Source organism: Mustela lutreola, chromosome 8, assembly GCF_030435805.1.
Source record: "Mustela lutreola isolate mMusLut2 chromosome 8, mMusLut2.pri, whole genome shotgun sequence".
Taxonomy (NCBI): Eukaryota; Metazoa; Chordata; class Mammalia; order Carnivora; family Mustelidae; genus Mustela; species Mustela lutreola.
The window spans coordinates 12,030,122-12,045,349 of record NC_081297.1 but is presented as its reverse complement, the minus strand read 5'-3'; the positions used below and the strand labels follow the sequence as shown (position 1 = coordinate 12,045,349).

At 50.5% G+C, this 15,228-nt stretch overlaps 1 protein-coding gene across 1 annotated transcript in view; it reads right to left on the bottom strand.

Annotated features, from left to right (window-relative positions):
* LOC131838326 (IQ motif and SEC7 domain-containing protein 3-like) overlaps positions 1 to 14,550 on the bottom strand; it is a 31,043-nt gene extending 16,493 nt beyond the window's left edge. Inside the window, 4 exon segments of the mRNA XM_059184284.1 lie at positions 1,226 to 1,487; positions 4,133 to 4,266; positions 13,974 to 14,116; positions 14,119 to 14,550. Coding sequence (XP_059040267.1) covers positions 1,226 to 1,487; positions 4,133 to 4,266; positions 13,974 to 14,116; positions 14,119 to 14,521 — 942 coding nt within the window. The 5' untranslated portion in view covers positions 14,522 to 14,550.
* Positions 14,551 to 15,228: the final 678 nt, after the last annotated feature.

Sequence of the window (15,228 nt, the reverse complement as noted above, 5' to 3'; positions counted from 1 at the left end):
TGGCCTTGATGGATAAACCAACTTTTTTTTTTTTTTTTAAGAATTCTGTTTGAAAAGAACCCGCTTGACTATATTGTCATCTACTCTGCTTCCTCTCTTGCCCATATATCAATCATGGGGGATTTTTTAAATACTTTGCTGACAGCCAGATGTTCCACCTACAGCTGACCTTGATGCAGAAGGAAAGAAGGGAGGTTAGTATGGCCTGACTCAGTCTTAGTGATCTTCCCACTAGCTTTCCTTCCCAAGACTGACTTTGCCCATTGAGTTAAATAATGCTTCTTTAGAACCTACACACTGTAGAGCTAGAAGGGACCTTGGAGATGATTCAAGGTCTAATGCCCAATTTTGCTGATGAAGAAATCAGTGCCCAGAGTGCATAACTGGCATTCCCAAAGTCACAGAGTTAACTAGAGCAATACCAAGGATTGGATCCTATGTCTCTGGCTCCAAGTTCAATGCTCTTTCTTAACAATATCTAGTCACAGGAGACCTGGGTGGCTCAGTGGGTTAAGCCTCTGTCCTGGGATGGAGCCCTGCATCGGACTCTCTGCTCAGCGGGGAGCCTGCTTCCCCTTCTCTCTCTGCCTGCCTCTCTGCCTACTTGTGGTCTCTCTCCCTGCCAAATAAATAAACAAAATCTTAAAAAAAAAAAAACCCAATCTCTAGTCATGATGTTTTTCTCTAAGTATATGCACATAAGTACACACACACACACACACACACACACACACACACATACACACACGGGATTTGTTCTCCAGGAGGGGAGCTTTGGTTAATCCAGGGAATCCTCAATCTGCTTGGAGGAGACCATTCTCTTGGTACCTCATTTTAACCTGTGTGTGCCTACACACAGAGCTTGTCCTTTGCATGGACACGTAAGCGAGGCTCTCTCTTCATTCCCAGAGAACAGTGGGCCACCTGGCTCAGGGTCTGGGGCAGTTTAAGCTTCTGGCTCACGTCGAGAGGAACAGGGTCCTGAACACAGTACCGAGGGGACTGGCATTGCAAAGGTGTGACCCCTGCCATGGAGAGGCTGGTTCCTGACAAACTGGGCTCCAAGGAAGGGCTGAAGACAGCTCCATTTGGGAGAATTCATGGTGAAAGAAGTGTGCCTACAGCAGAGGTGGGCCCAAGTGGGGAGATCCCTGGTACCCTGGATAGCCCCCGAAGGCAGGACCCCCTCATCACCCTTCCCGCCCCCATCAGAGGCCTTGGGTACCTGTTTATTCTTTAGGTCAAGGGAGAGCTCGTAATCAGAGGCGTTAGGGTCATGGGAGCAGGCTGCTGCCGGCCAGGGGAGGCCACACAGTAGGAGCCATCCCTTGGGGAGGCACTCCCCTGTCCCCGGCCGCTCCTCCTCATGCTGCAGCTCCTGGGCTTGAGCCTTCAGGGCATGGGCACTGGGTCTGCCGGCTGCCACCGCCGCCGCTGCCACCATGGAGTCCTCCATGCCCCCACCGGCCTGGGTGCAGGAGCCATCGCTGTGAACAAAAGGCAAAGGTGCTCGGTTGGGGGAAAGTGGGACAGGGTGCATGTGGGTGCGGGGGTGAGGAGAGAGACTGGGCACTCCGGCCTGGCCTTTGGGGCACTGATGGGCCTTTCTGGTGGTGGGGACTCGTGGGGGTGCCTCCTGCCATCGCCTCTAGGGAGGGGCTGCCTTGGCAGGGGAGAGCTGTGAGCAAGGAGAGAGAACCTATATTTGAGAAGGGTAGCCCAGGAAGAGGGAAGAAGCAGCAGTGCTTAGAAGCAGTGTGGCACAGTGGGGAAGAGCAGATCACCTGGGCTGGGACCTGGACTCTGACTTATCAGCTGTGCGAACCTCAATAGGCTATTTGACCTCATTGTACCTGTTTCCCCATCTATAAAATGGGCACAATGATAGTATCTACCTCATAGGGATGTTGGAAGATTTGAGTTAGTTAAAGTTCTCAGAAAAGTGCCTGACTCATGGTCCCTCCTATATCTCAGTGTTAAGGATCATCATTATCAGTCATCTAGTTCCCGGACCAGTGGCTTAAGCAACTGGAAAGAAGCTGGTTTACACTGAACCCGCTCCGTCTTTACACCGTCCCAGCAGCTGTGGGGGAAGGAATGATCCTTACGTTGAAAGACAGAATGAAAGGGTGAATAGCAGATGATTGTGAACGGCACTCTAAGGCTCTCTCTGCTGAAATCCCCTCCCTCTTCTGCCTTTTGAACCTTCCACTCTGGTTTCCAAAGTAGGGCATTGCATCACTGCCCTGTCTAAAGTTTTGCCCCTATGACTTCCTATTAGCCTCCCAGAGGGGCAGAGGGGCAGAGGGAGAAGTGGACTCCCCACTGAGCAGGGAGCCTGGACCCTGGGATCACGACCTGAACCAAAGTCAGATGCTTCACCAACTGAGCCATCTAGGCACCCCCTAGCCCGGTTTGTCTTAAGATCAAAATCAAACTCATCACAATGGACGTCAAGACCCTATCAGCGTGTCTCAACAAAGAACACTGGTATTTTGGACAAGAACATTGTTCACTGCAGGAGCTGTCCTGTGCTCTATTGGCTGTTTGGCATAGCCTTTGCCCCCAAATGCTGGGGGAGCGACACCTCCCCCTCAACCTAGCCAGCCATTGTGGCAACTAGCATATCCCCATACATTTCCAAACACAGCCCAGTGGATCCCATTTGTAGCATCTCTTACAAGATTTTCTGCACCCCTGCACTCTACCACTTCGCAACCCTTCACCAACATTTCTGATTTTGCCTCAGACTATTCTCCATGGGTTCCCTCTGTTCCTGTCTTACTTCAAAAACCAGGCTGTTCCCTCAGTCCCTCAAGGGGGCTTTGACTCTGCCAGCCTCACTCCCCCACCCAGATTTCTCAAAACCCCAACCCCCAGGCTCTGGGTCTTTGCCCAGGTGTTATCTTCTCAGTGAGAACTTCCCAGGACTCCCTGTTTGAAACTGTGGTTCCCCTTTACTCCCAGGTCCCCTTCTCTGTTTAATTTTTCTCCACGACACTCACCCCATCAGATGTAACTGATGTTCTCTTTCTTAATCTTGCTATTTTTTTTTTCCTGTCAGCTTCCTGACGAGAGTCGAGGGTTTTTTTTGTTTGTTTGTTTTTGTTCACTACTGTACCCCAGTGCCTGGAACAGTAGGAACGGGCTCATGGTAGACGACCGAGTATTATTTAGGTGGAAGAACAGACATATCATGACTATATACTTACACAGAGAAGAAAATAAGCATTTTTAAACCAAGGAATAAAGAATTGACTTCATTCTTAGCCAGGCCTGGATTAGGCTCAGCCTGAGGTGGTAAATAGGGGGAGATGTAATGGGAAACTCCGTTTCCTCCTCAGATCAGTTCAGGAAGACTTCCTGAAAGAGGTGGTGTTCTCGGACTCATCTTTGGCTGGTGGGAAGGAGACTATATACCTTGGCAGCTCCCCAACCTTGTTGTCTATAGGCAACAAAGGGAGCCAAGCTAAAAGAGTGGCAAAGACTCTTCAGGGAAGAAGGCATGCTTCCGGAGTCTTCTTTCTACGGGAACTGATCTGGTGTCTGGAGGAGGCTGCAGGAGCACACCTCAGCAACTGGAGGGCCAAGTTCAAATGGAACTCCTAGGTCATGTCTGCCCACCCACCCACCCCTCAGAGAAACACCTCCAAATGATTACACGGCTGGGTTACCCAGAGCTCACCTTCCAAACTCTCAGTAGGCAAGAAGGAACCTAGATTTACAGCCAATGGCATACTTCACAGCTATTAAAAAGAATGAGGCAGCTTTCTCTATACTGCATATGGAAGGATCACCAAGACAGATTATTGGGGGGGAAAAGCAAGATGCAGAACAGCATGTAGTTTACTGTTATTTGTGTAAAAGATAACACACACACACACACACACACATATATCTATATGTGTGTGTGTGTGTGTGTGTGTGTGTGTGTGTGTGTGTGTGTGTGTGTTTGCTTGAAGGTACATAGAATAACCCTGGGAGGTTGCATGAGAATTCATTAACTTTTCTGGGGGGGTGGTTTCTGGGGGGTGACAATGGGAATAAGTGGGTTGGAGGGATTGTCAATGAGAAGTCTTTCTGTTCTGAGCCCTCTGGAAGACACAGGGGGATAAGGAAGAGAGCCCTCTACCTTCGAAAAGCACTTTCTGGCCTCGAAGGTCCCCAAACAACAGCAACTAATATACCTTCTTGAGTGCTCACTGCCCGCAGGCACTCGCCTTGCCTGGCGCTTTCTTGGCCTGACCTCTTCATTTCCCAGCAGTCCTACGAGATTAGGAGTATGCGCATCCCCATTTCAGATAAGAAAACCAAGACTGTCACTGCTGAGTATGGCAGCGAGCACGTGACCGAGTGAGGGTTCAAACCCAGTGCCACTTTCGGAACAATTATGCCTCATCATAGGTTGCACCAGAATTCTAAGGCTAAGTGATTCTATAAAATACAATATAAACCATGGGAAGGCTGAGATACAGCTGGGATTCTCTTGCCAGGTCCTTGATGCTGCCGCAACCTCTCAACAGCTCTGTCTCTAGTGGACTTAGTGAGTCTAGGGGAGACAGTCCAAGAGTGGAGCAAAGAGTGATGGTCCCCCCCTTGATCTGGGGGGAGACCAAGGCCCAGAGAAGGGGAGGGGTTTGCACCAAGCTTACATTTGGGGTCTGTGAGGATTGCACAGGCATCAGGACTGAGGGGCCTGGCTTCTGGGTCAGGGACCTGCCTAGTTCTGGAATTCCCTTCAGCCTTCCATGACTGGCTCATAAGAGGGAAATAGCCCCAAGAATGTCAAAGATGCCAACCTAGCCAATTTGGAAGCATCCGGGACATCTCTGTAAAGACCAGACTATGCCAGGAAACACTGAAACTACACACAAGCAAGAGCTTCCCAACCGCTTTGTAGAGTTTTTGTCGCTGTTGCCGTTTTAAAATAATCATTGTGTTGAATTCATGTGTTGAATGAAAATTGTGGTGCATTGGAATCATTTATCAAGGAAGAGATTGTGGAATTCCCTTGCCTCTCTGCCTGGGGTGGGAGTGCATTCCTCATAGCAGGGAGACAGCTGGTAGGACCTGACAACTCCAGAGTCCAGAGAAGTCATATGGTGCCACTCCCTGGCCAGAGCTAGGCCAACTCTGGTCCAGGGAAAATCACAGCGCAGCTTTCCATGCATCACCCTGCTGCTGGGTGGCTGAGCTTCCAAACACAATACCTTAATAGAGAGTCTCTGATCCCTGACCCCTGCCCTTGCCCACCCTTCAGGCAACCTTCTTCCCAGGAGCTAGCAGCTTCCAGAAACCTGGCCCCCGTCACTCCTGCAATGGGGTGAGAGTGGGAGCATGTAGACTCACCCCATTTTACAGAGGGGAAGACCCAGAAGGAGCTGGCTAGCCAAGAGAGACGAAACGAGTCATGCAGAGAAAGGAGAGAGAACCCAGAGTCTTGACTGTGTAACCAGACCACGGAGTCATGGGGAAGCAGAAGGAAGATCTATGCTGAGTTTTGCCATAAGGTCCACACATCTTTTTATGGTGTGTGCTGTGATCCCTCTCCCCCACCCCTAGTAACACATTCACCTCTGCACAGCCGTAACCATGAACACATCTGATGCTTATACACACCTGCTCACCCTCCCTTCAGAGTCCTAACATTTCCCTGAACAGAGCTGACACTGCCTGGTCAGGAAATAGGAGTAAGAGGCCTGGAGCCTGAGGCTGGTTCCTGTTTCATCCCTCAGGCCAGAATCCAGTTCTCTCTCTCTTCTCTTTCCACCTGGAGACGTGGCCAAATCTTGGGCTTCCTTTCCCTCCCATCATCATAGACCAGTTACCTATTCCTGGTTCAAGCTTCTGACAAGGCCATGGGCCTGGGGCAGGGTCACTGAGATGAAATACTCAAAGGGCTTTCTCATGCTTGATCCTTAACACGGTTTCCCACACGAAGGATTGCACTGGTCTGGGGTTAGAGGCTGGCGGCAGAGGGAGAGGAGACCTTTGCAGGCTCGTGGAGAGGTTTGGGGTAGGAGAAGCCCTGATGTGGCTCTTACTCCCCAGCTGGCCTTAAGAGCTGAATCTCTCATCCAGCTTCTCTCTCTTGTGCTCAGCTGCAGACTTCAGGCTTTGGGGCCTAACTAAGCACAACCTCCTCCCCCAGTAGAGATTCCCTCCAGCTGAGATCTTCTTCAGCCTGGACACCGTGTGCTTACCTCCCTCCACCCAATGATTGCTGAGCCTGCCTGGGACCTACATATTAAGAAATTGTTTCTTCAAGCAGGATTTATCAAGCTCCTACTAGATGTTGAGTTAGCCCCTCTTCCCCCAATCTCTCCAGGCCCAGGTAACCCCAACCTCTACCACCTGTTAACGCTCTCGCCCACCTCTTCCCAACCTCACAGCAGAGCCCAATAGAATCATGTGAAATTTTGCCATCTAGAGAATTATTCTAAGATCCTAGAAAGGATCAAAAGAGATTACCCTGTGTCAGGATGCTCCTTAAATTCCTGCCGAATGATTTTTAGCCAAGAAGCTCATTGGGCAAGTATCCCTTCTACAGCCAAGACAATCACTTTTCCGAGGCAAGCCAACGTGGGAGTGCCCTGGGTCCCCCCGCCACTCAGCTTGCCAGGTCCAGGCCAAGCAATTCCAAATCCCTACAAAATATGGCAGAGATAAAAATCATTTAGGCTTTCAACAGCCTCCCCTGTGAGCCTTTCCACTCCTTCTGAGCCTCCTGCTCTGTCTCTTAGTCAACCAGTGCCACCATGGCACCCCCCTCCCTTATCAAATCCTTTCTCGGACACTTCTCACATCAGAACTCTTTCATGCTGAAGTGTAAAGGCTGATAGAGCTAAATGGGTTGTTTTTCTCCTGTCCTAGGAGAATTTGCATTTTAACAAGGGGGATAACCTTGAAGTATTGAAAGGAATCTCTAATTGTGGAATTTCTGGCAGAGGCGAGCTATTCTGGATGGCAGAGACCCCCCTGGGACCCCTGAGTTCCCATAACTAGCTGTAGGTCTGGCCCCATACATCCACGGGACAGTCCTGACCAGCTACGGGGGCCTGTCACTGGATAATGTCAAGTGCACCAGGGGAAGAGTTCTAGGTCTCTTTCTACCACTAACTCATCTGGAAACACCAGTCACTTCTCTCTCCAGCCATAGTTGCCTCACGTGCCACAGTAAGTTTGGAGCCACGGCCCTTTTTGTACCTTTCCAGCTCTGACCTTTGCTTGACCTCCCAGTGGGGCTGGAGGACCTTAGCCCAGCTCCGAAAGCTCTCCCACCCCTGCAGCTGTGGCCTGGAGAGAAGGGCCCAGTGCCGGCACAGAGCATGGGGAGGCGCTCGGACAGCCGTGCTTGGCCTCCGTCCACAGTCGCCTGCCTGCCTGCTGGGCACAAATGGTACCCCTCAGCATATACAGCGGGGCCTGCATAGTTACATAACCCTCCCAGATGGGATATTCCAAGGAGCCACCGCAAAGCAGCCCGTGCCTCTGCTGCGCCCAGGGCCACCCGTGGCCGCCTATGCCTGTTGTGGCCTCATAGCCACAACCACCCTGGGAGGGAATATCAGAAGCCCATTGTCTGTTCTGTTTTTGTTTTTTTGTTTTTTCTTAGATGGCATTTCATCTCAGGAAGTCTTAGGAGAAGAAACTCTTTTATCTTTTGACCCTAGAAAGTAGAATCCTCCCGTAACCTCCCTGCCTTCCCCCTCAACCCACCACCCCAAGTCCCACAACACATCAGGCTGTTCTCTCCTCAGGCAAACCCTGCTGGGCTTTGTGTTTTGTTTTTGTTTTTGTTTTCAACTTTCAGACCTCAGAAAGAGCTGCAAAGAACAGGGCTGCCCTTTCAAAATTCCCAGGATGGAAAAATTTGGACAAATGGATGTAGGTTTCATTCCAGGGAACTGGGACACATTCTCCTGGCCCAGACTCCATTCCACTCACCTCTTACTTTTATCCTCGACAAGTTCATATACTAGAGGAGACTGTGGCTTCCCCATTTGGAAAACAGGCAAGATCATTCTTATCACCACGGGGCACGGGGTGCTCCCTTTGATGTCCTTAGGAGAAGTGCAAATCATCTTAAAATGCAACAGAAGACATTTCAGTTGAGCTTAAGGAGGCATTTCTCAACAATAAAGTTGTGAGGCCCCATCACAGATCACTAAGGGATGGTGGATTTGTCCTGCTTGGCTGTATTCGAAGGTAAGCTCTACAAGCGTGCAAACGAAATAGCTTGGGTGCGCACTGACTGAAGAGAGAGGGGCAGATGACAAAAGGGCACATGTAGGAAGCTGGCTTGGAAGCAGGAAAGGGATCTTGAACTTGGTTTCAGGTCTTTCACTGTGGTGAACGACCCTGGGTTCTTTATCTGGGGATGAGCCCTGGGTTCTTTATCTGAAGAAATGCTACAATGTCTTGAGCACTTATTGGGTTTCCAGAACAATATTTTTAAAATGATACCATTTAATTTTTAAGCTTTACAGCAACCCTTCAAAGTATATGTTACTTTTTATTTTATAAATGAAAAAACCAGAGGCTTAAAGAAGGTAAATAATGACTATAAAGTCTCACAGCTGGTAGGGGATAGAGCAGGACTCACACCCAGGGATGCCTGACTCCAAAGCCCGTGTTCTTAACTACCTAGATCTTGAAAATTCTGTGATTATTTAGTTCCTTAAGTTCCCTTCAGCCTGAAAAGTCTAAAAATTTCTCCCTCATGCTGCTCCTCACCCTTTTTGTTTGTTAGTGCCCTCACTCCTTGAAATGGAGATGACCACAACTCTCCTCCCTCAAAACAAGAAACCCTTTGCAGCCTGGGTGAGAACCTGCCCTTTGTGATTTTCCAGGAGCAGAGGAAGAAGGTGCTGCAGTGGCCCAAGGCTTGGAAATCCTGCCAGATGGCCTTGCATTTGGGGGTGTGCCAGGTGCAATGAGAGTGTCCCCAGGACCTCTTACTAAGAACCCCCACACCAAGCTGCTGCTTAGCTAATGTCCAGGGCCACTGAGAGTATGTTTGGGCCCCAGTGAGAAGTGTTGAGGCTCCCCAGCAAGGTCAGTCTGTCTACAAATCTTTACCTGGGATTTAAATTCAGGATCCAAGTCTCTTTCCAGACCACAGGTCCAGCTGTTGGACCCAGCTCTCCCCTCTTCTTCAGGATCATTCTCGCTTTTGTTGGCTCTCCCCCCACACCTGACTCCATCTGCCTTGTCTCGTAAGTGACCTTTGAAACTCGGGCCACACAGATATATGCTGCATCAGCAGAGCCAACTACGGCTCCTCTTGTTGGGTTTCAAGCCAACAGGAGAATGTTCCAGGATGGTCTCATGGGGCCCTTATGGTGTTTGCTATGTGGGCTCAGGAAGGGCCTTGGAGTGAGGAAGGAGAACGCGAATGGAGCAAGGCACCGGGAGCTGGTGAGGAGGACAGAGAACAGTAGATTTTCCCAGAGGCAGGGGTGACTCGTTTCTCTTGAGCTGTGTTCTTTTTGGATGAAAGGGAGGAAGGTCTGGGCTCTTGGGCAAGCAGGGAACAGAAAATCTTTACAAGTGCCCACTTTGTGCCAGCTTCTAGGTGAGCAGAAAGATGCATACACCCTCCGCTCGGTGAACCTTCCTTCTGGCCCCATTTCCCAGCTTCCCAGCTGGAATTCCTCTCCTTGCTGGGGGCAGAGGAGAAACGGAGGGTAGGCGGGCAGTTTGGTGAGCACTGGCCTTCATGTTGCTTCCGCAGCAAGCAGGCCTTCCAGCCCCAGGTAGACAAGGACTCTGAGTGTTAAGGCCCTTCTTACTCTGCTGATAGGGTTTAGCCTGGTGGGAAGTGATTAGGGTTGGAGGTACTGTACTGTCCGAGGATGGAACGATATGCATATGCAGCACAGGTCATGAGTTGAATCTCTGGGTCTCCACCCTCCTTCCAGCTGCCCTTGGCCCTTACTCCTCCTGACATAAGCCCTTGACTCCAACCAAGAAAACCTCCTCCCTGGGCTCTCAGTATGCTCCTCCTTGTCCCCCTGTTCTTTTCTGATCCACTGAGCAGCAATCCGCTTACACTTGCTTGGATGGTTCTAGATATATGTTTCAGGTATGTTGACAGAGACTGCTTGCTTCTTTCCTGTTTTTCCACTGACAGACAGACCTTCACACTCTCTTAGTAGCTCTCAGAATGGGCCACATAGGAGCCACCATCTCTAGGCAGACGAGCCTGACTCAGTGGGGACAGAGACACCTGCTCCAATCAGAGTTTTAGACAACAGGCTAAAAAGCGCATCTAATGATTGTCTGTCCTTCAGCCTGCAGTCATGACACCGTGGAGCTCAAAAAGTGACCCAAGATTTGTTTTATGCTTAAAGGGTGAGAGCAGAGAAAAGGAGACTTCACTGGGCTGCGGAAGTGGAACCAAAGGAGAGATAGGAGGAAGAAAATATGGGAGAGAAGAAGAGTTTGAGGGGAGAGAAGAAAGGTGAAAGAGAGAAGGAAGAACAAAGAGAAGGGGGAAGGTAGGGAGGAAGAGAAAGTGGAAGAGGAAGATGAGGGACAAAGGAAGAGAGGAGAGGACAGGAGCTACTGAGGTGGGGGGTTTGGAGTAGGAGCAGAATTTGAATTATAATTCAAGAATCTTATCCAGCCTCCAGTAATCCCCTGCCTGGGGCTGGAGAACATGGGCTGTAAATGCATGGCTGGCTGGGTGGGCATACGTGTTCAGACAGAGAAGCTGTGGTCCCAGGGAAGCCAGTAGCCTCCGGTAGGATCATGTGCTTCCACGGCACGAAGTAGGCTTTGCCAGATCAGGCTGAGGCTCTGACTCCAGCCAGGAAAGGGATAGTCAATTCTGTAGATGCTGTGAGCCTTGATTGAAAAAATAAAGAGGAGGAAGCTAGATAGCTGCTTTCATTAAGAGGCGAAAGCAGTGGGGGCTGGAGCTTAGCAAAAGCCAGGAAGCATGCAGAGAAAGAACGTTAACCCCTCCAGCGTCTTTCTTCCGTGATATCTTTGCACTCACCCACTCCTTCATCGTCACTTCCTTGGCCTGACCTCTAAGACCACCACCTTCCTATCGCCCTCAGCTAAAGAAGAAAGAGAAGCAAGGCTGCATAATAATGCAGATCTGATGACAATTAAATGATGCACTGTTCTCTGGGCCCAGGTTCCCCGGGGCTCTTGCCTCTCCTGGATTTGGGCAGGAAGAGGAGCTCTGGGTACCAGAGACAAACTGTGTGGGAAGATAATGCATCTAACACAGTGCCTGGCCCCATGTAACACTCGCCCAACCCTCAGCAACCTCCCCAGGGCCCCATCTTTACTATAATGAGGCCAGAGAAGGGCAAGTAAAAGAATGAGAAAGGATTTCAGTAAAATTATGATCAGAAGACCTCATCTGCCATGTCTTCTTCTTACTTCAGCGTGCCCAGTAGAGAACTGATTCAGCAGGGAGCTCCCCAGAAGAAACAAGGAGAGGGCTGCTGGCTCTGTTCTTCCTCTCCTCACCCCACTCTACCCGTAAAGATCTCTGCCTGCTGGTTTCATCCAGCCCTGCACCACTGAGAGATATGGGCAGAGGAGAATACCCATACAAAATGGGGGTCAGGGGTAGAATCTAGATGGGACCAAATGTAATCAGCAACAGTGTGTCATTACTGAGGTTCTGTGAGGGAAACTTGGATTGAAGTTCAGCGAAACAGTGTGGAGGAATGAGTGGCACAAAAGGCACAAAAGGTGTTCAGCGAGCCAAGATGTCCATGGTTTCACATCCAAGGGGAGAGAGTGTTGCAGACAGGAGGTGAGACACTCCCTCTGTCTCTTGGTGTCCAGGCTCCGGGAGCAAGGGGAGACACTGGAGGAGCTGGAGGAAGGAGGGGGCTACTTGGGGTATTAACCTCTTAGGTTCCTAAGTGAGAGATTTTTAACAACTTCCTAGGTGAGAGATTTTTAACAACTTTCACTCCCTCTGCCATTCTAATTATTTCTTATTTTTGTTTTGCTCCTATGGGAAGCAAAAACAGGACAAAGGAGAAGGAAAGATGAAGACGCTATGGGCAGAAGAATTGGGGCTCTCCAAGCTACTTTGGGGGCCACAACAAAGTCCTTTTCCCAGAAAAAATGATCTTTCCTCAACCCTTTTTGCTCTTAGTTCCCTGAAGAGATGCAGGGAATGTGGGGAAGAGAAAGGAGATACCAAAGGGCATGAGGAGAGGAAGCAGGTGAAGAATCATAATTATCAGGAAGCTGTATCAACCCCCAGAAAAACAAATGAAATAGGTCTTTCCCCCCTACTTAGGGGAAAGCCACATAACACCTTGTAAGAACATTGTCTTGTTGAATCCTGGGCACTGAGGGAAACCTGACTTTCTGCTTTTTATGTCAGATAAGGAAAGAAAACTGAAACTGAAGGAAGGACAGATGAGCCATTGGGGGAGCTGGGGAAAAAGGCTTCACCTTTTGGGGGCTTAACGCAATTGCTATAGGTCTGCCAAGTCAAATCATCCTGGGTCTTCACCCCTAGGAGACCATGGTTCCAGTCAAGTCTATTCTCTAGGAGTTAACATATCCTTCCCCAACTTCTCTAACTACATAGATATGAGGAGAAAATGAGTTTTGAAGGAATACACCAAATCCCCACAAGTATCCGCAGACTTGAAACATGCCGAGACTAGATGAGATGAGATTCTTGGCTCTCCTCCCTGCCACCCCACCCACCTCCTCCAGTAACATCACCATTGTCAGTGTCAGGTGCTGACTAGGTACTGATTTCCCCTGAGCTGTTCTTCCATGCAGTTCTCCCATCACCTGTATACTCAGAGGAAGGAAGCTGATATGTCACAGCCTGCCCAATACAGAGGACAGAACATTCCAGTCCTCTTTCATCTCTTCTTCCCAAGTCCCTGGTTCATAGACATTGAAAGTAAAGAAAGAGCTTGAGCTCCTAGAGTACCTCACTGGGGGCTAATGAGTATCTTTCTCTCAGGACCAAACAGGAGATTCCTAATATCACCAAATAACCAAGTGGAAACAAGAATGCAGTCACCAGCCATAACAGAGAGAGACTTAAACATCCAAATGCCAACAACTCCGTTTGCCGACTCTCTCTCTCATCATTGTTCCCCTTCCACAATTGCCAACCATCCTGCACAGAAATCCCCCTTCAGTCAGAGGGAAAGAGCTATAGCCAGATTGAGTCCTCATGCTGTAACTGAGTCCTCCATTGGCTTGGTGCGTTGTGTCTTTGCACCCCTTTGGTTCTGTGGGGATTCAGAAGAAAGATGCCCACTCAGGTCAGCAGAGTAAGCTTTCCCTAAGAGCCACTCCTGGCTTTGATCCCACTGCATCAGTGAAAGAGCTAGACTCATTCCCCTGGGAAATGTTTTCTCCCACCCTTTCTCTATCCCCAGCACCCCTGCCTTCTCACATCATTCCTTCTTTTCAGCCTTATCCCCTGCCTCCTAAATTTTCTCAGACCCCAATTCTACTCTTCCTGGACCCTAGTCCTTTTAAAGCCCTTAACATGCATCTTTGCCAAGCCTCTGTCTCTTTCCATTCAAATAATTTTACTACCTAAACTCCCTTCCAAATTCCTCTTAACTTAAAAAAAAAAAAATCAGCTCTTCTTTTTTCTTTTTCAATGTAATCATCACAACTTCCTCTTGATCTTGTCCTCTTTAAAATCTGTCAGTTTCTGATATCCCCAATCACTTAAAAACCCATTTCTTCCCTTCTTTGCCCCTCCGTAAGGGTCTGGATTCTCTCTTTTGCTCCAACATCCCTTGAAACCTCTCAAACACTGATATCAATCCCTCCTTCCCCCCAAATCTCCTTGACACACTTCTACCTCCAAACATCTTCTCATCTCTTCACTTCAGGTTGTCCTAGTCCTTCAGACTCTTAGGGGATCCCAATTTCCCCCTTATTTCCTCCTTACACCCTTTTGCTTCTCTTTCTATCACTACAATCCGCCTCCCTTCTTCCCCACTCACTCGGGTCTCCTGCTCAGGACGCCCTTGCCTAGGGCGGCAGGGGGATTTATGCTGAAGGAGGGTTCCAGCAGCAGTGCAACAACTCGGGGGCTGCTCCTTCTCTTTGTCGGGGACGGCCCCAGGCGCCACTGGGTGCTGGTGGGCGACTGAGGTGCGTGAGCCCTGGTGCTGGGGTCCGGGTGGGGCCGCGCCAGGAGCTGTCCGTGGTTCTGAAGCGGTGGCTGCTCCAGCGCGGGCTGTGGCGCTGCGGGAGAGATCTGTCGGTGGTTCTGGAGAGGTTCCTGGGCCCCGGCGACGGCAGCGGTGGCCGGGGTGGCAGGCGGCAGGGCTGGCGACGGAGGGATGAGCCCGGGCGGAGGCTGGGCTTGCAGCAGCTGCTGGTGCTCCCACAGGCTGCGGTTCTCGGCGCTTAGCTTGTCCAGCCGCCGCTCCAGCTCGTCTATGCGCGGGCGCTGGGTGTGGATGAGGCTCTGCTGGTTCTGCACGATGGCCGTGAGCTCCTTGAGGTAGAGCACGGCACGCACCGGGTTCTCCAGCAGGCTCTCCATGCCGCCCGCCGCCGCCTGCGCCCTGCCTGCGCCTCAGCGGGCGGCGGGGAGCGCGAGGGCGCGCAGGAGCCGAGCAGCCCCAGCAATCCGCTGGCCTCCCTCTCCAGTTGGCCCAATCTCCCTCCCCGCCGCCGCCGGCGCTGCGTCACGGCCACACGGACATTCACACAGGCACCGAGGGGCGGGACCGCCGCGCCAGGGTCCACCCAACTACCCTCCCACCTCCAGGCTTCGTGAGGAGTCTCAGCTTCCTGCAGGGCTGACAGAGAAGGGAGATGAGCGAGGGAGTGGATAGGGGAGCAGGATAAACGAAGGGGACCAGAGATAGATAAATCGGGAGACGAAAAGAAAGCGGGTGAGGTGGACTTAGCGCTACTGTGGGATGGGTAGAAGAAGAAAAGCAGATAAGGAAAGAGGAAAAGAAGAGGAAGAGGCCAGGAGAAGGGGGGGGGGGGCGGGCGAGAGAGAGAGAGAGAGAAGGTGGCAAAGGGAAGAGAAATATATTTGAAACGAGGAAGTCATGGGACTCTGAAAGGTCGCATTCTTCTTCCTGTGTCCAACCATCCCAGGGGTTATGGGTCATCTTAAAGGCCTTCTGAGAGAGGCCACACTTGCCTCTTTTGTACTCAACAACTTATTCTGCTAGGGAATTCCCTGGGACACAAGGATCACAGAATTATAAGGGACCCTAGAGAACATCTAGTCCT